Source organism: Cephus cinctus, unplaced genomic scaffold (genome assembly GCF_000341935.2).
Source record: "Cephus cinctus unplaced genomic scaffold, Ccin1 Ccin1_scaffold1184, whole genome shotgun sequence".
Lineage (NCBI taxonomy): Eukaryota > Metazoa > Arthropoda > Insecta > Hymenoptera > Cephidae > Cephus > Cephus cinctus.
In genome coordinates, this window is record NW_014333664.1 from 46,224 (window position 1) to 67,939 (window position 21,716).

At 36.2% G+C, this 21,716-nt stretch overlaps 5 protein-coding genes and 1 long non-coding RNA gene across 12 annotated transcripts; 3 read left to right on the forward strand and 3 right to left on the reverse strand.

Annotated features, from left to right (window-relative positions):
- The first annotated feature begins 1,283 nt into the window (after window positions 1-1,283).
- LOC107272527 (40S ribosomal protein S27) lies at window positions 1,284-1,604 on the forward strand. Its single transcript, XM_015749752.1, has one exon. It carries the CDS (start codon window positions 1,285-1,287, stop codon window positions 1,540-1,542), a length of 258 nt encoding a protein of 85 aa, XP_015605238.1. The 5' UTR covers window position 1,284; the 3' UTR covers window positions 1,543-1,604.
- A 125-nt stretch (window positions 1,605-1,729) lies between these two features.
- LOC107272523 (AP-1 complex subunit beta-1) lies at window positions 1,730-7,708 on the reverse strand. Of its 3 annotated transcripts, none has more exons than XM_015749743.2 (12): window positions 7,568-7,708; window positions 6,979-7,095; window positions 6,681-6,851; window positions 5,241-5,267; window positions 4,894-5,139; window positions 4,536-4,796; window positions 4,032-4,454; window positions 3,235-3,922; window positions 2,903-3,161; window positions 2,470-2,821; window positions 2,195-2,386; window positions 1,730-2,117 (listed from the first exon to the last, which is right to left on the reverse strand). In XM_015749743.2, the coding sequence occupies exons 2-12, from the start codon at window positions 7,084-7,086 to the stop codon at window positions 2,043-2,045; spliced, it is 2,802 nt and encodes a 933-aa protein (XP_015605229.1). In that variant the 5' UTR covers window positions 7,087-7,095; window positions 7,568-7,708; the 3' UTR covers window positions 1,730-2,042. The 3 variants fall into 3 exon arrangements, with proteins under 3 accessions (XP_015605229.1, XP_015605230.1, XP_024945575.1); XM_015749744.2 differs by lacking the exon at window positions 7,568-7,708 and adding an exon at window positions 7,214-7,232; XM_025089807.1 differs by lacking the exon at window positions 5,241-5,267 and having other exon boundaries at window positions 7,568-7,605.
- Window positions 7,709-7,815: 107 nt separating this feature from the next.
- On the forward strand, window positions 7,816-9,091 carry LOC107272525. Of its 2 annotated transcripts, none has more exons than XM_015749749.2 (5): window positions 7,816-7,949; window positions 8,029-8,314; window positions 8,405-8,553; window positions 8,693-8,799; window positions 8,918-9,091. In XM_015749749.2, the coding sequence occupies exons 1-5, from the start codon at window positions 7,884-7,886 to the stop codon at window positions 9,057-9,059; spliced, it is 750 nt and encodes a 249-aa protein (XP_015605235.1). In that variant the 5' UTR covers window positions 7,816-7,883; the 3' UTR covers window positions 9,060-9,091. The 2 variants fall into 2 exon arrangements, with proteins under 2 accessions (XP_015605235.1, XP_024945588.1); XM_025089820.1 differs by having other exon boundaries at window positions 8,408-8,553.
- A 58-nt stretch (window positions 9,092-9,149) lies between these two features.
- Window positions 9,150-14,041, reverse strand: LOC107272526. Its single transcript, XM_015749751.2, has 4 exons — window positions 13,578-14,041; window positions 13,326-13,495; window positions 9,851-9,944; window positions 9,150-9,779 (listed from the first exon to the last, which is right to left on the reverse strand). Exons 1-4 carry the CDS (start codon window positions 13,823-13,825, stop codon window positions 9,575-9,577), a joined length of 717 nt encoding a protein of 238 aa, XP_015605237.1. The 5' UTR covers window positions 13,826-14,041; the 3' UTR covers window positions 9,150-9,574.
- Window positions 13,131-14,496, forward strand: LOC112495065. Of its 2 annotated transcripts, none has more exons than XR_003061238.1 (5): window positions 13,131-13,256; window positions 13,343-13,502; window positions 13,545-13,782; window positions 14,035-14,194; window positions 14,358-14,496. It is a non-coding gene; the product is annotated as an uncharacterized LOC112495065 (long non-coding RNA). The 2 variants fall into 2 exon arrangements; XR_003061239.1 differs by having other exon boundaries at window positions 13,556-13,782.
- A 101-nt stretch (window positions 14,497-14,597) lies between these two features.
- LOC107272522 (tyrosine-protein kinase sid-3) lies at window positions 14,598-21,716 on the reverse strand. Of its 3 annotated transcripts, none has more exons than XM_025089805.1 (5): window positions 21,624-21,716; window positions 21,092-21,365; window positions 20,034-20,577; window positions 16,637-19,960; window positions 14,598-16,555 (listed from the first exon to the last, which is right to left on the reverse strand). In XM_025089805.1, exons 3-5 carry the CDS (start codon window positions 20,552-20,554, stop codon window positions 16,456-16,458), a joined length of 3,945 nt encoding a protein of 1,314 aa, XP_024945573.1. In that variant the 5' UTR covers window positions 20,555-20,577; window positions 21,092-21,365; window positions 21,624-21,716; the 3' UTR covers window positions 14,598-16,455. The 3 variants fall into 3 exon arrangements, with proteins under 3 accessions (XP_024945573.1, XP_015605228.1, XP_015605227.1); XM_015749742.2 differs by lacking the exon at window positions 21,624-21,716 and adding an exon at window positions 21,467-21,617; XM_015749741.2 differs by lacking the exon at window positions 21,624-21,716 and having other exon boundaries at window positions 21,092-21,617.

The window sequence follows — 21,716 nt, forward strand, 5'->3', positions numbered from 1 at the left end:
AGTATTAGCTAAATACTACGCGAATTTGTTCTTAGGGTACACCGAGTACAGTAAGTTCAAAACAGTTCAAAACGGCATAACATCGTAGGCGTGCATCACGCGTTTAAAGAATATCATTAAAAATTGTTCGAAAAAATCTCCTAATTGAAGTTTGTCACTCGAGTGTAGAGCGTATTCGACGCCTTCTGATTAAACGTAGGTCTGAAACGCTCAAGTTGATAATAATTCTTTATAAAACATATAAAATAGGTACTGTCAGAGATGAGTAGGGAGATTGCCAATGGACCGATATTCTTGAAACCAATTTTATAGTAAGTAGTATATCTATATATACTCGACCAATCAAAAACGTAGGTATGGTTCGACGGCCCTGCGCTCAGGTGGCGCGTTTACTCTAAAATAAAATTGGTTTCAAGAATATCGGCCCATTGGCAATCTCCCTATTCATCTCTGGTACTGTCATGTAGCCAACTGATTCCCCATGAAGCGTACTTTGTGTACGCGTAACTTGCGCTAGTCAATCACAAATTGTTATTAGTTTTCCGTAAGATAATAGAACGGAATTGCGGCTTCGCGATTGGCTGTGAGAGATACGAGGTACACTAACTACGCTTCATGGGGTGTCAGCCTGATACACGTACCGCGCAGCGTCGGTAACGTTGGCAGCATTGTAAGTTAAAGCTTCTAGGGGTTTCGAGTTCACAATGCATGATTCTCTCTAGTTAAACGCTTTATAAGCTCATTCCTGGTCGTTCCTTTCCAGACTCTTTCTTTCCAGCACGTCGCGCTGTGCACGTGGCTAGAGATATACATAATTGTAATATCGGCGAAAATACGAAGTAAATAACGTAAGTAACCATACTAAAGTAGTTCTTTTGTCTAGCGAGAACCATTTACTTTCTGTTTATGGAATATTTTATAACATAAGGCTAAGATGCGCCTTACCTTTAAATAACGTATAGGTGAATCCGACAGGGCTTTGGTTTTTTTTGCAATTCAATTTGTTCATATATTTTATTGCATTTCGTTATCTTGAAATTGACACTGTATTATAATGGACCGGTACCGGTTGCAACTTGTTGCGACACATGTTGCAACCCAGGTTGATAACTTTTACAGGATAAACACAAAATCTATAGTAGTCGGTCATTAGATTCACGACTAACCTCGTCAACGTTTCCTGTCTACTCCCCATTGACATACGAATATAATTTATTAATATTTTTTTAATCCTTGTTTATTGTAATTTGTTATCATGAATGTTTTAATATTTTTGTCTACAGAATGCCTTTGGCTCGCGATTTTCTTCATCCAACTCCAGCTGAGGAGAAGAGAAAACATAAGCTGAAGAGGCTCGTTCAGAAACCTAACAGCTATTTCATGGATGTCAAATGTCCTGGCTGCTACGCCATCAAGACAATTTTCTCCCATGCACAACATGCTGTTGAATGCGATGGTTGCCGTACGATACTCTGCACATCAACTGGTGGCAAGGCGCGTCTTACCGAGGGATGTTCTTTCAGGAGGAAGGTTCAATGCTAATATTATGTGACATACCCAACATCTCGCTTTTCATTCAGTAAATAAACACTGTGAAAACGTAACTGATGTCTGTATCTTTTTATGTCCTTCATCATATCAAATTCAACTTCCTGTAAATTTGCACGCAACATTCGCGAACCTAACGTAAGGACTAAAGGAAGGTTTGACGGTAGTAATTACTGATAAATCAATTCTTATGTCCATTAATATTTTAAGTTTCTCATAAAGTATAATACATTTTGTAGCCTACACTTAATACAATTACATTACCATAATGCAACCGACAGCAAATATTATGATCGTATCTTTTTTATTAATTTCACAGGAAATAAATTCCATGCTGGATCTTTTCAAATTCATGATAAATGTTATACTCAATGTATACAACAAATGTGTTTCTTCGTAAACCAGCTATAGAACGATCTTCAGTAACATGATATTTGCATGTCATGGGTTAGATTCATGTCAGATAATGGATAATCATGGAATGGATTTTAAATTCAAGAATGTAGAATTGCATTGTATACTTGAAAAACACCTGGAGCAACTTCTACAGAACGAGATTTCAAAGAAAGCTGAAACAAACAAAAATCATTTATAGTTCTTAACTGTATCGATTTAGTATGTTAGCAATCAGTTTAAATAGATTTACCGTTACATCTGGATTACCAGGCTGGATTTTTAGTTCATTTAATACCCAAACGTTGTTTGTTAACTTTAATGACTGATAAAGCATATCCTGTCCTTCAACGTTTCTTTTGGCAATGGTGAAAACATTGTTCTGCTGCATCTTCTGCACCACCTGATCTGCGGTGAGCATTACACCATTCAATGTGTATTGAACCTATTTCATAAAAATGTTCACATTAGGTTTCTATGTGCTGTTTATAAAATTCTTACTGGAAGATTCAATTATCGGCAACTCACTTCATTTTGAGCAGGTATGTCTTTCCAAGTTGACAAAAATACTCTCTTGTCTAGTTGACCATCTTCCGTAAAATATACGTGCATTGGAACTATGCAAGCAAAGTAGAATACGTCGATGTTGTTTTTAATGGCGACTTGGAGATTGTTTAATGGTTCCATACGCTGTACTGCACCAGCCGTGGACAAGACTATACTGACTTCTATGGAAGCACCGGGTCCCAAAGGACCGGGAACTTGCAAGGGTGCAGATGGTGTAAGACCAAAACTGTTTTTATTGAGTTGTATAGCAAAACCGCCCATAGGTTGCATAGCTTTGTTCGAGAATGTCATATCCATACTGATCTGACCATTCCTATTAGACAATTTAATATTTTTTTTAGTTTTGAGAATAGTATAAATATTGTGAAAAAAATGCAATATACAATTATCTTACTTTCTTGAGAAAGTACCCCAAATATCAAATCCTTTGCCCTTTTCTGCAGGAAGCCAGTTGACTTTGGGTGGTACATAGCATGTTGGACCCTGATTGAAACCAAAAATATCCCCAAGAAGACCTGTTGTACTTTGAGAAACTGCAGAAGATCCTGGGGCAGGATCTGGTCCTCCCAATATACTATCCAGGCCACCACCCAGAAGATCTAATCCCAATCCAGGTTGACTGGCGGGTGCAGGAGTCACGATAGCTGGGCCGCCTTTAAAACCAAACGAATTGGTTCAAGTCACCAGTATTATAATTTAAATAATATAGTTGCAAGTAAGACTCACCTATATCCATACTAAGAAGATCTCCTATCAAAGAATCTTGGGCAGGAATAACTTGAGCCTGGGGTTGATTACTGACGCGTTGAGTGGAATCTTCGCTGGAGTTGCTTCTGGCTGGTAAGGATTTCCTAGCACCGGCGGCTCGTCCTTCCACAAATGCAGTGGGTGGCTTATGATAGACTGAGGCCAGACTAGAGATATGACATATGAGTTCATCTAACAAGGTTGGTTCTAGCAGGTCTGTTTCTTCAGAAATGAGAGGTTTTTCTGCGAGGACAACTTCCTTTGCCGCAGCAGGATCGGTACTAAGTAATCTCCAGTAAATGAATCCTCGATCTCGCAGATCTGGATTATCGGAGTCCTGAGTAGCAAGACTAAGAACTTGCTGAACAAGTTCCTGAGTATCCGTCGGTCTTTTCAGGAAGAGCTTTACTATGGCTGTGAGCAGCTGCAGCTGCACTTGAGTATTCTCATCGTGGAATCCTTCTAAGAAGCTTTCCAAAAGTTCGTCTGCGTTGTCAATTCTTTCTGCGTATTCACCAATGATCCAAATCATCGAAGCACGGGCTTCCGGTTCATCCAGGGTGTCCAGATTCTCGCATAATGTTGAAATGATGCTCTCATACTTGTTGGGATATTTTCTAAAGATATCCTTTATAACGACGATAGCTTCTTGGACCACATAATTAACCTGAACAAAAACATTATCAATAATGAATACAATTACTTAGGTTTTTTTTTTTTTGTAGTTTGAAGCAAAACGATTTGTTTCATAATGATTGTAACTATACAGTATCTACCTTAGTTTGTATTAAATCCAGCAATGTGGAAACACATCTTTCTGCAGATGGTTCCACTTTAATAGCGCAACGTCCAATAGCTCTTACAGCTTTTCTCACAAAATCAACATCAACTTCTGTAGCATATTCTTTCAGTTCAGAAAGAACCTGAGCGATATTAGCTTGGGAAGCCAATCTGATCATGATATCGAGCTTCTCTAGTTTCACATAAATAGGATCATTGTACTTCACAAAGAAGACTTTCATCTCATGCTTCAAGATATCTGGTCTCTTTTGTACAATGAGATTGATGTTCCTCAATGCGACGTACTGCACTTCTGGTTCAGAGCTTAACAACGTCACCAGGGGTGGTGCTAATTTTTTTGTAAGAGTTCCAACAAAGTCTGACTCAGATTGCAACATCTCCATTAGCTTCATCAAGACCTAGCAAAACCAGATATTATTTATTATAACCAGCACTGACTAATTAGTGGTTTATTATGTATTTTATTTTAGGGAATATACCTTTACAGCAGAGAGTACAACTGCTGCATTAGCATGGGCCAAACGCGGCGTGATCCTCTCGCAAATGCTCTGTGCTTCACGATCATCTTTAGGAGAATAATTTGCCAACGAGTCAAGAATGAAGACTTGACCCCATTCAGTACACTCGTTAAGAGCTGTCAATAATTTGTTGATAGTTTGTGCGTTCATTTCCACAAGCGGCTGTCCACTGGGACTGGCCTCATTGATCTCAGAGAGCGCAGCAACAGCATTAGCTACGACCTGAATTAAAAATTCAAAAAATACAAAAAGTATGATGTATAGATCACGGAATATCACAGAGTGGCTCTATAACAAGAACACATTAGGATGTACTCACCATTGGATTGCTGTCCGACAATAGATCCTTCAACTGATCCAAAAATCCTTGATCTTCGACTAATGCTGCATTAATGTCATAGAGTTTGGCGACGCAAACAGCTGCAGTCTTGCGGACATATGGATCCTCATCCTTCAGGCACTTCCTCAAAGGTTCACACAGGTATTCGGTGATCTTGTCAACGCGTATACAGCCCATAGTACGAACAGCCAGTGCCCGGATCAGGGGATTGGGGTCCTCACAGTCCTACGCAAAAATCGGGCAAGCCAGGGATTCAAGTCTAGTCACAGCAATGGCTATCTATTTCAACCCATGAGTTTTAACGAAATAGAAAATGGTATGGGTACCTTTGTCATTGGAGATGTCGCTAGCTCCTTTTGCGTGTCAGAACGAAAAAGGTCAAATTGGTCACCGTCACCATTCTTATTTAGTTGTTAATTATTACATCTATGAGCCACTTAGCTTAGTACACGATTTGAATAGGTTATTTTAAAAAGAGCACGAGGCATTTACTTGGAATAAAGTCTATTCGATCTATCTGCTCTTCATCTTTGCAACACGTACAGGTGTAACATTTATTATTCACAGATGGAAATTGTGATGCACTAAGCTTTTAATTTAGAACGACAACGTTAACGAAGTGAGTAAAAGAAAAACATGAAAAAGGACAACGATTATAACATCGATTAAAAACATTATTTTATATAATCCTTCTTAGATTATCTAGAGGGATATTGTAAAGAAGTCATATTATCTCTCGCTCTAAGAAGGATGATAAAATTTTCGTGCAGCGCAATACACACATATAGTAATGATAAACATTAATAATAATTTTCCTCCCCTCAAAAGTAATACATGCTCGCTGCGCAGTATGTGAAATAACCCTGCATTATGTACACAGCATTGCAACTTCTTCCTAGACTCGAATGATTAAAAACCTAGATTAATCATTGCAGCAAAAGCAGTAAAATACTTTGATCACCACATATAATGTCACGATAATTAACATCATCGTGTTAATCATATTCTATTACTGCAATCTTATTAAATATCACCGAGAAAATTATATGAAGTACGGCACTTTTTTATGTTGTCATAATTTGATGATGCTAATCTTGCAAAACTGTTGCTTGTGAAATAATTTTGAATAATATTCGAGAGTAATATCGTGTATTGAATGCACGATCAATAAATTCACATTTTAAATGACTACAATTATACTCAGATAATACAACAGAAGTATTGTTTAATAACACCTGAATAATATATATTCATTAGGTTGCAATGTGACCACTTTTTACGAGATGTTGGAATAAAAATCCTGGAATTTCAAAAAGAGCCCTTTTGAGAGATAACATTATTGAATGAATAGAGATAGTTCCCCGTATGAATCGGATCGACAGAGCTGATAGTGTTTTTAATATTATTATTAGGGCTACTGCGTTTTAAACAAATACCAGTCTCGTGCCCTTTGAAAAATAAGTAATTCAATTGGAGAAAAACTCATTTTGCTTTATATTCCAACGTAGACAGCTCTGTGCAAACTGATGTTATTTGCAAAGCACGGTCTGTACAATTGATGTAAGGCAGGCTGTAAAAGGATTTGCACACTTTTCCTTGGGTTAAAAAACTTGAGCTTTATATGAAGTTTTACTGCAAAAACATTTTTCAGCTTGCCTTTATATTGACAGAGATTCTTAACATCACCCAGGTGTTTAAATGTAGAAAGAGCAAAGGTGCATTATCAAAATGTAGTGAAATATGACTGACAATCTATACGACGTTACCTTAACAAATGTGTTGACAGCCATGATAGCCATATCTGGCTGACTCTTTGCGTAGTTCATCAAATACAAGTATACCAGCTTCTTCAGCTCCAGATTATCGGTTTGCATACAATTGACAACATCAGGGAATAATGCAGACACATCTTTCCCAACAGTCATGGAAGCAATTACCTAACAATTTTTAAAAATATTTAAGAATGAACTTGATCGTAACCTGTACCTTTTCATACAACCTTTAATCACATGCATCGATATTTTAGATTATGAAATATTATAATGAAATGGTATGTGATATCACCTTCTTCACTGCCTCCTTCTTCTTTTCTTTCTTATCATTGTTAAGTTCAGATTTGAGCTCGAAAATTTCACCCTTTTTTGTAGTTGTGAAATACTTTGAGTCCGTCATCTTGACAGTCTAAGAATGAATTATGAACAAAATTAATGAAACAAATAAATCCACTAGTGATATGAAGGGAATCTCAAACACTAAAATCTAATACGCTTTATCGTAAAATTAAATAAACGGAACGAACATTCGTGGATCAATGCCCAGTATCTATAGCGAAACTGCGCTAACTCGGAAACGCACAATACCCACGTAAAAGCACGCATTGGGGCCTATTACAATCAGAATACTGTAGAAATCAAAAAAGCATTGAACAAACTTAACAAATAAAGCAAAGTAAAAGTGACACCATTGTTAGAAAATGTCGAGTTTTATAAATGATTCGGATACACTTTTGACAAATAATTACACTAAGGAGATTCTAAAGCAGTTACGCAAGCAGAAAAGAATCTTATTAAAAGTAAATTGCGAGTAATAAACGACGGGATTGTATCGAGTAGGATAAATTCTTTGCAACGATCCACATTATATCAAAAGTTACCTTAATATCTTAAAAAAGTATTATGTGCCAAAAAGTGCTGTCGACTGACAGCAGATTAACGCACAACGCCCCCGGTAGCGCTACTTGTCTTGTATTAGTGACGTACCCAGCGCTTGCGCCCAAATTATTAGCTCTGATCTATTTTATCGATAGAAAAGACCTCTCTGGTCCATTCCATGTAAGTAGAATCGGAATAAACTACTGTAATCAAATCTACGTCCAGGAGTGATAAATCGCGGAAGTGAAAACGTTACTCAAATTAGTATTTTTAAAAGGAAATAATTTCACTCGAAAGACTGAACTAATTAAAAACACAATGAACTCATTTAACTTAGGACCTGACTTAGAGGACATACTCGATCGATTTGTTAAATTTCAGAAGGTAAATAGTTAAAAGAAGATATTATAATCATTTATAATTAATATTCTATTCCAATTATTGTAACGTTTACATATTATAGACATATATTGCATTAAAAACACAAAATGCAACGCAAGAAAAAGTGATTAAAATACAACGATCAGAATTAGACATGGCCCGAACTCGAGCCAATGATTTATTATCGACGTTTGATAGCTACCAACAACGACAAAAGTTATTGAAGACTGAATTAGATGGAAAGAATCGTCTTATTAAATCTATGAATAAAACTTTAGATGACAAAAAATTCGAATATGTTCATTCAAACACAGGTATTCCCAACGAATACCACAATAGCCTGCCACAAAATGTTAATAACGAACATGGTAAATAAAAGATACAAGATTAAAATTTTATTTCCTATTAACATATTATGATATGTATTTTTCAATATATAATTTGGAGTTACTATATAGTAGAAAAATTGGAAGAAGAATTGGAACTCACACGAATTGAATTAGCCATAAAAGAAGAGGAATACAAGGACAATATGCTTTTGAAAGATCAAAAACATCAAGCGGAAATTCGGGAATACGAGAAAAAATTAAAAATGATTAATATGAAGGTATACAGTACGTTTTACTATATTTATAAGAAGCGTAATTCATGAGACCGTGTCACTATATCCTGTATTTTTGTTGATTGATAATCTGTTTATGAGAATGATGGAATAATATTAAATACTATTTAATTAATATATTCAGATGCGTCAACTAACACAAGAGACTTCAGAGACAAATTCATCTAATTCGCTGCAAGATAAAAAAGATAATAAGATTCGCAAAAGACAGAGGGGACAGTCTCAGTTTAGGTTAGAAAAAATGATATAACTTGAGTTATAATAAATGTATCTCAACCGTTTTGTCCGTTTTTGATATATAAAATTATTTTTTTTCATGTATAAATATGTGGCTGATATATAATTCAAGATGGCCTGAGTTAACAGTCAAGACTGAACGACGTCAATCGGAAGAAGCGAAAAAGACTGTGGAACAAAAATGTCCTAGAAAGAAAAAAAAATTATACAATTTGAACAATGAAACTATGGTAGATATTGCTAAGGGCCCATAAAAGTCGTTTGTTTGCAGTTTCGTAATTATATTTTGACGAAGGTCAAATATATGTATACATATGTATAACTCCATATAAATATTCCCGCGATAAAGGAAAAAATACTTTATTCTGATCACAAAAGGGTCATTAATTTTACATCGGTTTAGTTCTTATTTCAACATTATGAAAATATTACGATTATATTCTTATTTTTTGTACGTAAAACAAGGAAACATGTCTTACGCTCTTGTCAATCTATAGGTATAGTATGTGCAAGAAATGAAAATGCGTGATGAAAATACAAGAATTTTTTTCATGGCGTCAGTAAATAAAAATCATGTTTCAACGGCACTTAACTGGTCCTCACATTGATTAATGAATTATTAAATAAATAAACAATTTCAAAAAAAAACGGAAGATTTCTCAACAAAACTTCATTCTTTTAAACGTAAATCACAAGACACAATATTCAACGCATCTGCATTTTAGACATCAATCTCAAATTTCACAACAAATTTATACCGTTTGTCATATCATTTACTAATCTTTCTATGTAGAGAATTCCAACTGTTTGTGTAATCAATTTTCAAATGGCCATAAGTATTTAAATCAAGTTCCGAAGATGGAATCACTTCAACATGTTTACTGATCTTCTTCTTTATCATTCTATGCACAGGAATTTCCTTAGCTGATTCCTGAAGACTCGGGCTTGATATTCCATGATATAGACATGTCTCCCTGAAAAAAAAAATTCAATTACAATAACTCAAACTTTTTCACAGTATACAAAATTCAAAGAAAAAATTTACCTGCGATGTCCCTTCGCACGTGAAAGCTTATGCCTGCCTTTTAACATTTCCTGAAGTCCACGTTCTTCCGCAGTCGGACTGTGATGATCGAGGTCTGGAATATAGACATACAACATACATAAATTAAATCAAAGAAGCTTAGTGAAAATTAATTTAAAAAATGTTTATAATAATGAAATAACATCAAAGTTTAATGGAACAAATTAATTATCATATCGATACAGTTTGTATGTAATATTCAAATAAAAATTCATTCGTATATATTGAGTCACATGCTTGTAGGTACGTACTTATATGCATACAGCTATGCATCAACACTGAAACGATCAACCTGTAAAGGATGTTATGGTGAAACAACGATCTAGAACGGTAGGACTCGGTCAAGCATTGCTAATTTGGTAAAACGCCTTGGCACTTTATCACTGCTGATATATTATTATTAAGACAATATAATAAAAATTTATTGCGGAACACATATAATTAGCTAACGAGTATACAGCAGTATAATACTCCATCGCCTTTCATAACTTTCCTTCCGTTACGGTACTTCTAGAAAATAACACGAAAGCAGTAATATACGTCAGTTTCATGACATTCACGTAATTAATTAATCGTACTATATTTTTTTTTACTAGGTCATGGACATTATAGTAGCAGTGGACCTTGTAGTAGTGGTTGTCAATCTTGTCACACAATGAAATTATTACTCGGTCAACTCCCACAATAATTATTGTTACATTCAGAACGGATGTCAGTAAGACTTTGTCTGAGCTGCTGACCATATCGTCACTGATCAAAAAGAAGACGCAAATTAGCAAGTTTAATATAGCTCTAATGATCACATAGACAAACGTTGACCAACTGCAAACTTTAAAGCAGTAGAGAAATTGAAAGTTATTTGGAAATAAAGATGACACAAGCGAGAGCAGTTGCTCTCTAGTTTAACCAAGAAACGGGAGTATTGAGTAATTTCCATTAATCGATTTTCTCTGTAAAATCGAACGATCATTATAGTACCAACGAAAAAACAATTACAGAAATAAAACGAAGGATGCGTAACGAAATCTAAGACAAACGACGGGAAAGCGAGTCAAACGAATGAATTAACTTTTTTTTTTAATTGCACGGCGGTTTGATTTTAGACCAGGTAACAACTAAATAACACGTCTTCGTGAGTATTGCTTTTTATCAATTATATTAATTAGACTGTAAGCCGTAGAGGATTTCATTTTTAAATAGAGGTCGATCTTATTATCTCGAACGTATTAGTATACATCGATTCTGTAATCTTTCGATTTTTTTTATTTTATAAAAAGACGCTCATGCCATTGGAATTTCGATGTTGCATCATTTGCGGAAATATCAGTAACGGTATAGGTATAAAACGAATGCTGGGAAGTCGAGCAATCTCGTACTGTTCACAAACCACGCCTTCACGTGCAACAGTCAACTTTAAATAAGTCGCTTAGTCCATGTTCATTAACTGACGAAAGGAACTTGCATTCGTTTATGATTATCAATCGAAAGTTGTTTTCGCTGGTTAAAACGGGTTTTGGGGTTGCTAAGTATGACGCTTATATTCTTATGGGATTTTACATTGCCTGGAGCGAGTCAAGATATCGATTCACTTTTGAATCGAATGTAATGGTTGAAATCTTTAAACTACTTATTACGATAAACACAAAGTGGAATATAATATAAAATTTGTATTAATTTATTAACGGGCAATATTTTATTCTCTCGATACAACTTTTTATTATTGAATTGCCACTTGATTCGAACAAATTAATGGATATGTTTCATTCTAGATTGTGAGATTGTCAGTCAATGACACTCCTACAGTCAGACTGCTAGATTTCTCAGGCAGATTAGTTACTATGTATTTTCTCCATGCAAGTAGATCAGAGAAAATAGTTACGAGCATGCAAACAGTCGAAGAAAAGTAATTCCTTGCAACACCGACTATATAAAATTTGTCCTTCAAAACATTATGAATACTAAATATACTTATCTAGGATTATGCAAATATAAAGTGAAATGTAATAACGCTTTAATACTTAATGAAATTATATGTACGAATCTAATACGTTTAAAACCAGTAGCGATCGTTAAAACTTGTATATGTGGAATTTATAAATGAATCTAGATAAATAGTAAGAACTAATTCTTTGAAAAGTGGTTTATACACGTCATAATGTAGTCTTTCTGCTGCAGTGAGCTATTTAAAAATTGCATAACACAAATAATACAGTTTTTTCATAATAAAATATTTACATAATTTTATGGGTTATTCAAAACGCGTATGATGCAATGAAAGTATATAATTTTGATGCTGACTTTCCTGATGAAGGACACTTGCACAAAATAGATAACTGTTTTAAATCCAGAACGTTTATGCTAAATCTTTCTTTACGCTTGATGGAATTAATGAAGCAGACCGCAGTAACGGTTTTACATTCAAAGAAGACTCGAGTGAAAACTCTCTCAGACCGGATACACTTTCGCTGATATCAAAAAGCCATGTCATTCGATACATTCATACGATGAGATATTCATCTTCTTGTTAGCAAATTTCATCTATAATAATAATAAACATATGATATTCCTAAAAATAAGCACATAAAACACATTAAAAACGATTTCCATTTGATTTCTAATCTTTCCTTAACAAAACGATTAAGACTTACACTTTTATGGTCACTATAATGTCAGAACCATCTCAACACAGTAGTAAAGCTTTCACGATAGCAATTATTTAAATACAAATCCACGGTACCCTAATAGGAATTAGAAATTGTTAAACGAGACACGTACGTTAAAACATGGGAACAAATAAAAGCACTAAAAAAGAATACAAACTAGTTTTTCTAACAATTTTAACTAAAGAGAATGGCAACACGTATTTGAGATTTCATTGGTCGAAAGATAAAGCCGCGAAAATTAAAAGTCGTTAGAAATTTAAAATAATACTGCTATAATCAAAAGCAGTTCCACACAATTAACAGATGATGGTTATCGCACCGAATTCTTAAACACAGGACACAGTTAGTTAAGAAAAATCAAACAATCGTTATATGACGGCAATGGGAGTGAAGTCTCGCACAGTTGAGCGAAACTTCTCCCACAACTTATTATTCTCAACGGAACTTTAACAGCCGTATGCGAGTAGCATTGCAACATTGTGTAACGAGCCATCGTAGTCACACTCGGTCACAATTTGCGATTTCGCAATGGGACATACGATTCTGAGAATTCTTTTTGATACAAACATCATTGTGATCGTGATAGGAATAATACTCTCCATGAACATGTCTACGAATTATGTCACACCACTCACGGCTGTAAGAGGTTAGGCGAAACAGGAAGTGTCGATCGTCTGTCATTTTAAAAGGATGCAACATTCAAGGTGCGACACTAAATGCAAATATAATAACAATAGCAAGTATGAAAATATCTAAAAATTATTTATACTAACCAGAGAGGGGTGCATAGATGGAATGCGAAGTTGCGTAATGTGGAACATCATCCTCATAAATCGGATGATGATAGTAGCACGCATTGCTAGGATGTCTTGGTGGACCAAAATAAAGTTCCTCTACAGAAGCTGGCGCGTCATATCCTGGTTCCCTTATAGGTGGTCCATAACTAAATTGTAAGTACACAATTGAATATATATTGTAATACCATAAAAAAGCGTGGTTATAGAAACGCACGTGAAGATATTTACCAGTACTCGGCTTCTGGTCTGACATCCTGTTCACGTCGCCGATTTGAACGTTGCTGAAGCTGAGGATGAGGTTGAGGATAAGGATAAGACATAGAGGCGATACTGTGCCTGCGTAAATAAGCATAGTTCTCCAAATCCCAAGGATCGACGTATTGCCTTCCACTTCTGGAATTCGAATCGCCAGAACTACCGCCAGAAGACACTTGTGAGTCCACGGAGTTCCAATAGATGGAGGATGCCGCTGGCATCTTGACTTCGGAATATTTTTTAAAATTTTATTCAAATATCTCACCGATCTTTGTACGAGCGTTAATTTTTTACTAGTAAGGTATTATCACTCAAATTATTATTCACCGTGAATTTTTTGAAAGATGCACTCGTATAGAGTATTTTTTTAAATGGTCAAGTTAAACACTGTTTTCACGAATAATTAAGTTTTTTTTCAATGTTTTATTAGTGTCTTGATGAAACTAAGCGAGGATAGCACTGCCTGCATCGCGGCCGTGCTTTCCCTTGAGTCTCTCTTGAGTGCTGTGGCTCTTCTGCCACTCTCCTTGGCTCGTCCAGTGAAACTAAAGTTTCACACCTGCAGCGTAAACGCCCCTCCGCTTCGAAAGGTATATCCTGACCCCAAGAGTTCCTCTAACGAATCTATATGTATAGTATACAATTTCATGTGTCGCTTGTTCACTTTCATGCTGTTCTCTCTAGTTCTGCAAACATAGACTTATCCTTTATGCTTTTATTTATCATTAAAATATTTAACCATTTTTTTTCCAGACATATAAGATTTATATTGTTGGCATATACCTCTGGGGATAAAATCATTTATGGCAAAGAAACAAGATACTTGGATAAATTCAGGTCAACAATTTTTAGTAAAAGTTACACGACGTTATTCGTGTAATTAAGAATAGTGCGAAGTAGCAGCAATATTTTTTTTAATACATTTTTTATATTATACTGTCAATCTCTTTAATACGCAGAAGAGACGAGTGAGAGGTATGAAAAATGTTGATCTAGGTGTAATGTATCTTTATTATGTATATTACAGTTTTGAGAACATCAAAGTATAATGATATAATAAATGGAAGGTGTAATGGGTTTGATTATTAATATGAATTCACGCAGTTTAAATAATCTTTGTGCTACACGGCAGGACTACATTGACACAAAAATCCTCGTCAAAGGAATTGAAAAGGTGTCTTTAAATACGTTATTTGTGAGTACACGAAAAAAAAATTTCCGTTTTTAAAAATTAACTGTAATCGGCATACCGATGTAGAAACGGTGCAATCTTTTTATAAAATGCTTATAAATTCGTCAGATGCAACTCATTCTGCACCAACATTTATAGCCTCAAAACGATTTAACCATCGTATCCTTTTACGTGACGAACTAATGTTACGCACCTACATCTCTGAATGGGGAAATCATGCTGGCGACGCATCAAAAATAATTATCGACGTATCATTAAACTTTATCATAAATGGTCACGCAATAGCAATAATAATATGCCGGGATCACGTGATTAATTTCTCGCAACTGGAAAAACTATCAACAGAAGTCAAAGGAATGAATTGTCATAAAACGTTACGCATTAAAGTTAAAGCTAGACTCGACGCCTGACATACTATTTGTCTAACGATTTCTCTCGGAGTATTTAATTAAAGATTGACGCGTTAAAACCAAATTATTACAGTATTTCATTGAACGACCGCAAAACAGAGATGACGACAGACGAAGCTAAAATCGTTACATGATTAAGTAACTAGAATTCAATTTTCGCTATAATCTAAATTTTCATTTCTTTTGCAAACACATACATTATCATCAGTCTCGAGTTAACGTGATAGTTTTATCTTAATTCGAAATTTTGAGAATGCGACACAAACTTAATACTCTCTATTTAAAGGAGTGTCTTCTCGTTATAATGCAAAACTTGTCGTTCGTTTGAAGACTTTCTCCTTCTAGTAGCGTCAAGCAAATAGAGTATTGTCTATCGATGTAACTTTGTTCGTTATTTTAATATTATTACTACCATATTATTATTATAATATCTATACATATTTTCTCGCCTTGCAACAACGAAATTATTGTTTCGCAGTAAATAAAAGAAAAAAGAAATATAAATTATCGTTTACTGCCTTTAGTAGCATATATCACAGTATCAGATTCAAGAGTTTTTTTTATCGTCGGAACACAATTTTTTTTATTTTATATTTCCGATTAAACGGCTTGCAGATAGATTTTTCCACCAGTAGATATGGATAACTTAATTACTATTTTTGAATCCCTTCGCTATACCTTTTTGTCCTGTTTTTACTTGGGCTATATTAGGTTTAGGCTATATTTCACTAGCGAGTTGTATTGTTGTAAAAATTCATCATACACATTTCGACGATTCCTTAAATACAAAAATAAAGTAATGAGAATAACTTATCATGTTTGTTTGTGCTTTTCATAAAGCATTCGAGCCAAGTGAGGCCGTGTTTAAATTTAAAATATAATTTTTACAGTGCTGTTTTCGCCTCTCTTCCTCTTATTTCTTGTCTTTATAAATTTATTAAATATCAGTTTTCAAGCATATTTCGATACTCGGTAAGTAATGTACAGGGTGATTCTAAATAAGCAGTGCAGTGTTACGGTATTTTTTGTCTTGATAGCAATGCGTCCTTTTGTAATGTAATTTCAAACTGGCTCTAGTTCGTATGTAGATATATACTGTTTAACGCGAAATATATAACGCAAATATATTTATAGTCACAGATTACGACGAGATCTTCTCAAATTTTGTGACGTAAGTAATCGCAAGATAAAAATAAGGAACATAGAATTCCCGAAAATTTGCCGTAATTTTGTAAGTATACAATTAGCTTCATCTCGTTCGATCCAGAAGCAGAGAAGCTGCTAATTCTACATCATACTTGGTCTGTTTGAGAGCACCCTCGCACTGATGTCGATCAGCTAGACCGAGTCTGTAAAGTAATTAATTAAATAAATAGAGGGGTGAAATAAGAACAAAAGAACATCAATACTACTAATCATATACTACTCACCGCAAGAGAGAATCTATTTTGGCTTGTCTATCCTTGACAATCTGCCTGGCAGCTTGATTGGTATCCCAACCAGTTGCCTGTAACGCCGCCAAAATTTCTTGTCGCGAAGCATCTCCAGCTTCTTTCTGTACATTCATTATTTTACTGGCACGAAATTCGTCATTCAATGACATGACCAATTGTTGCGAAGCACCAGTCAATGGTGGACTGATTCCAGGGGGATAGGCCGAAGCTGAAGGAGCCAATTGTGTATTCACAACTGTCTCATTAAGTTGAGGAAGCAAACTACGGGCTGTTAAAGATTGAGACGATGAAGAACTAGGTTGTTGCTGTGGTTGTTGAACCATTCTCGTTGGTGTAAACTGCATGAGATTTGGACTTCCGCTCTGTTTGCTGGTCACGTTCGTATTAAGTTTTCCTTGCTGATTCTGCATCAAGCCGTTTTGAACCGGTTTAAGAGGACTCCAGGCAGGCGGTGGATTGTAAACCGGTGGCTGCTTTAAACTGGGACTGAAGTCACACGGATGATCTTGCGCGGAATAAGATCTTGGTAAGGTTTGATGATGACGAGTATTGGCTTGCAGGAGAGTGCCTGTCTCTGGGTGTTGTGTTTTCACGTGACTATGATTCCCAGTAGAGGGTACACCAAAAGTGCTGGTAGAAGGAGTGTTACTGCTGCCATGATAATTTCTTAATATATTTTGTTGAACAGTCTTGTTATATAGGGTGTTAAATTCACTCTGAGAAAGTTGTTCAAGGTTTGGCACGGTTTGCTTCAATTCTGCGTATACCTGTTCAGAAAGTACTGCTCCAGAAGTTGAAGATGGCCTCAATAAAGTATTTCGACTACCACCAACTAGCGACTGATGAAGATCATTTTGTACCTGAGTAATATTAGGCGTGGAGTTCTGACTGGATGCAGATAAGTTAAAGCTTTGCTGTTGAATGTAATTGTGACTGGTCGAAGGAAAGTTCTGGGCCTGACCAGCACTAGTATTTGATAAGTTGTTAGGATCGCTTGAGGAGTTTCCTAAGTTACTTTGTGCATGTTCTACATTGCACAGAGCTATTTGAAGTAAATCTGAACTAGCTGGCACCTGACATTGTAATAAATTTGAACTCATGTTTGATGGGTGAGCCGGATAAGTATTTTGCTGTTGAGGTTGAGACTGATGAGACTGTTGCCACATATGCCCTACTATCATATCAGTAGTGCTCTCCAACATGTAATTTCCATGAGCAATCTGGCTTTGTGGGCGTTGAATATTCGTGCTCTTTGACTGCCATTGATTTTGTACTTTCGTTGGAAGATTAGACGCGCCGCGTTGGTCGACCTGCGGTGACTTTGGTTTCGCTGATTGAGGAGGAGGACGTAACATCGGAATTCCTGAATTTTCTTGCAATTTATTCACTGACGCATACTGCGAGTTCGAAGAACTAGGTTGTTGATTAGCATTAGTATTTTTGCAGGCCTCCTTCTCACCGAGATGCTTCTCCAATTCTGCTAGAAAGGCTGGATCTAATTTCTTCGGGGACGATTGTGGCCTGGTGTCTATAGACAGCTCATTTAAACTTTGAGCAAGATCATGATTTGATTTTGGCTTTGGAGGACTTTCATTGGGCCCCACTGGAGGTGGAGGTGGAGGACCATTAGCTGAAGGAAGATCACGACTAGAAACATTTGCGTAAGCTTGAGCTTCACCTTGTAGATCTTCAGGCCAGGTTGATATATTCAATGAAGTTGGGCTGGGTTTCTCTATCTCACTGTAATGATCCTCTGTGTAACCATTTCCTTCGCCATTATCCAAATTCACGTTCAAATTTGTATTTTCACTTCTAATGTCTTTATTTAGACTTATAGAATATTGGCTGACATCTTGTGAATATTGAGACGTGTTACTTTGACTACTGCTGGTGCCATCTTCATTTTGAACGTTGCCATAAGTCTGTGGTAAAGTTTTTGTGTACCGAATGCTCAGATCTGGTGTAACGTGACTATAATACCGCGAATGTGGCGTATTTAGAAATATGCGAGATGTGTCAAAGGGATCGGATACAGCAGAATTAGCATTGCCAGGAAAATTTGCATACGGTCGTGCACCTTCATCTGGCCAGCACTCTTGTCTTGACACATCTTCAGTATCTTCAGTCTCAATAGGTTCATCAAGGATATTCACCACTCTTCGACAAGCGGTATCAGCTTGTACAGAGGTTGCATTTGCTAATTCTTCGGGTGATAAATCTATTAAACTTCCTTCTTGACTACTACCAGGTGTCGGATTGTTTGTTGATTTAACAGGACTTGCTCGAAGATCGTTTTGAAGTTTGGTGTAATTAAATTGTTTTCGTGTACGTGGTGTTCCATATTGAAATTTTTTCTTTAATTGATTCTCTGCTGTCGTGACACCTACCACGTCTGGTGGTTCCATAGGATTGCGAAGGTAGACATCATCGATGTATATAGGACTGCCCCAGCTTTTTCCAAAAGGAGCACCATGACCAGTATGAATAAATGAATTTTCTAACGGTTTACTGATGTCTTCAGGTTGCTTTCGTCTCATCGGATCGACAAGACAGCGTGGAAATGAAGCTATTTGGAAGGTTCGTTGATTTTGACCTTTCCACCAATAGTTTTCTGGTCTGCCATCAATTATAGCAATCTGATCTCCTTGTTCAATAGACATTTTGTCAGCTTCCTCAAAGCGATTCAACGCTTTCATAACAGTCGGGACCATTACGGTTAAAGATTCTTTTAAAGAGCTAAATGTAGGCCTTTCGAGTGGATCTCTAGCCCAACAACGTAGCATCATTTGATAAATAGCAGGTGAGCTGGCTTCAGGCTCGTGTAGTCTCTCACCTTCTCTGTCAATTTTACGAAGTATCTCTGAACCATTTAAACCTATCCACGGCTCTTCGCCAAAAGTTAACATTTCCCAGAGAGTGACACCAAACATCCAGACATCCGATGCGTGACTGAATTGCCGTGCTTTTAATGATTCTGGAGCGCACCATGGAAATGGAACCTTCTTATGTTCAGTCATAACATAGCAATCTTCTTGTTGCGGTAAAGCTCTCATTAAGCCAAAATCTCCAATTTTTATTTTGTCAACTGTACTTAGGAGTACGTTTCTACAAGCCAGATCTCGATGGAGGAAACGTTTAGCTTCTAAATAAGCCATACCAGTCGTTACTTGTAATGCATAATTACAGAGGGTGAGTACTGAAATATGACCACACTGTTTACGTAGATAATCCAATAAAGCTCCTAGGGGCGCAAGCTCGGTGACCATCATCATGGGCTGCGACAGTACAACACCATATAACCTGCAGAGTATTACAATATCAATGAATTATTCCTGATGGTTGATGATAATAAAAATGATATCTGAAGTCTTACCTAATTAGATTATGATGATCTAAGGTGTGCATTGCTTGTACTTCTGATACAAAATCTTCGATAACACTTGGTTGTGTGAGTGCATCAGCTTTTAAAACTTTAACAGCCACAGGTAATGTTCGTCCAGAAGGAGAAGTCCATTCTCCACGTCTAACAACACCGAAACTGCCATCACCCAGTTTAACTGACAGTGTGACATCCTTGTCCTGAATGAGACATGTTAGAACAGTAGATGTTTCAATGGGCTGTGAAGATCGTTTGGAACTCTTTGTGCTGCCAGGTCTAATTTTAGTTATAAGACTCTTCTTCCATTGATTGGCACGTTTTTTTTTCACAGCATCCATGAGTCTTCTAATACCTGGCTTTCCCAGACCAATATTTTCCAAATCTTCAGGTTGCACATAATCAAAGTGGTGCAATCGAGTGACTTGTAAATCGTCACGGATTCTGGTGAAGAACTGAGTAAGCTGCACATCATGCAAAAGCTCTTGCAGCCACTCAGTACCCTCATCATCTGCCATTATACCTCCTAATATTTAATGATCTGCAATGAGAGGAAGTAGTACTTCACTAATTATAAAGTAACAGTCAATAAACAAGCTCTCAAAACAAATAACAAACTGATCTCAAAAAATAACTGACACAAGAGTATTCAAATGCTACTGCACAGAGATAAGCATGCAATGAACTGAGTGTTTATCATTATCTCAATCTCCCTCCTAGCAGGAAATGAAATAATGTTCAACAGTGTACCAAGTAGTGCTGGTAGAGATTGACCTATGTCACTCTGTGACACTTGCCATATAATGTGAATTTATATCACTAACAAGCATTACACGCCTAATTAAAATGTGTAAGAAATAACAATTTCCATTATGAACATTAGTAATAATTTCATTAACTCCAAAATTTCAGAAACATGGTTCAAAATGTAATCAATAAGCAACTTCTCTATAAGCACTACAGGAGATATACTCTCATATTGTAAGTTAAAATGGCTTATTTATTCTAGAGAAAGCGGGTAAAAAGATTGTTTAATAACAACTAATGTCTCTTACCTATTTCTCTGTTGGTGAACAATGTTGTCCGAATAGTTAGTACATTGTTGCGCTTTGTTCAACGTTTGCTATTCAATAGCTGGTTAAATAAAACGAATAAAAAACGTATAGCAGCAAGTGCAAATCAACAAAAGTCTTCTCTAACATGATCAGCAGCATATGTATTGAAATGGTTCTTAGTTGTTTCTCAAGGTTCCCGTTTTCTCGGGCGTTGACAATGGGTGAATTCGCCTAGTTCGCTGGGAATTCCAGAGGAAGGAAATTGCACTGTTTGCTACGGAATTGGGAACAACCAACAGTCAGCACACTTTTACCGAGTGAATTTATCACGAAGTGCATTTTATCCATCAACCAAATTTCATGCAGTTATTTAACCTTAAATCTCGCGGCAAAAATAGTTCATTCGTATGGATAGCGGAAACCGTTGAGTATTACAATGCCCAGTAGGAGATCACTCAAATATCAACGCATCCTTCGACAACTAACTGGTAACTGGTGGTAACAGAATGCTAAAAAAGAATAGTATAATCACCGGCCACAAGGAAATTCTGCTTCTGTCACGGATGAGCATTTATTGTAGTAAAGATGGCAGCAGTTTCTGCAGTACGAAAATAAGACGAGGCCA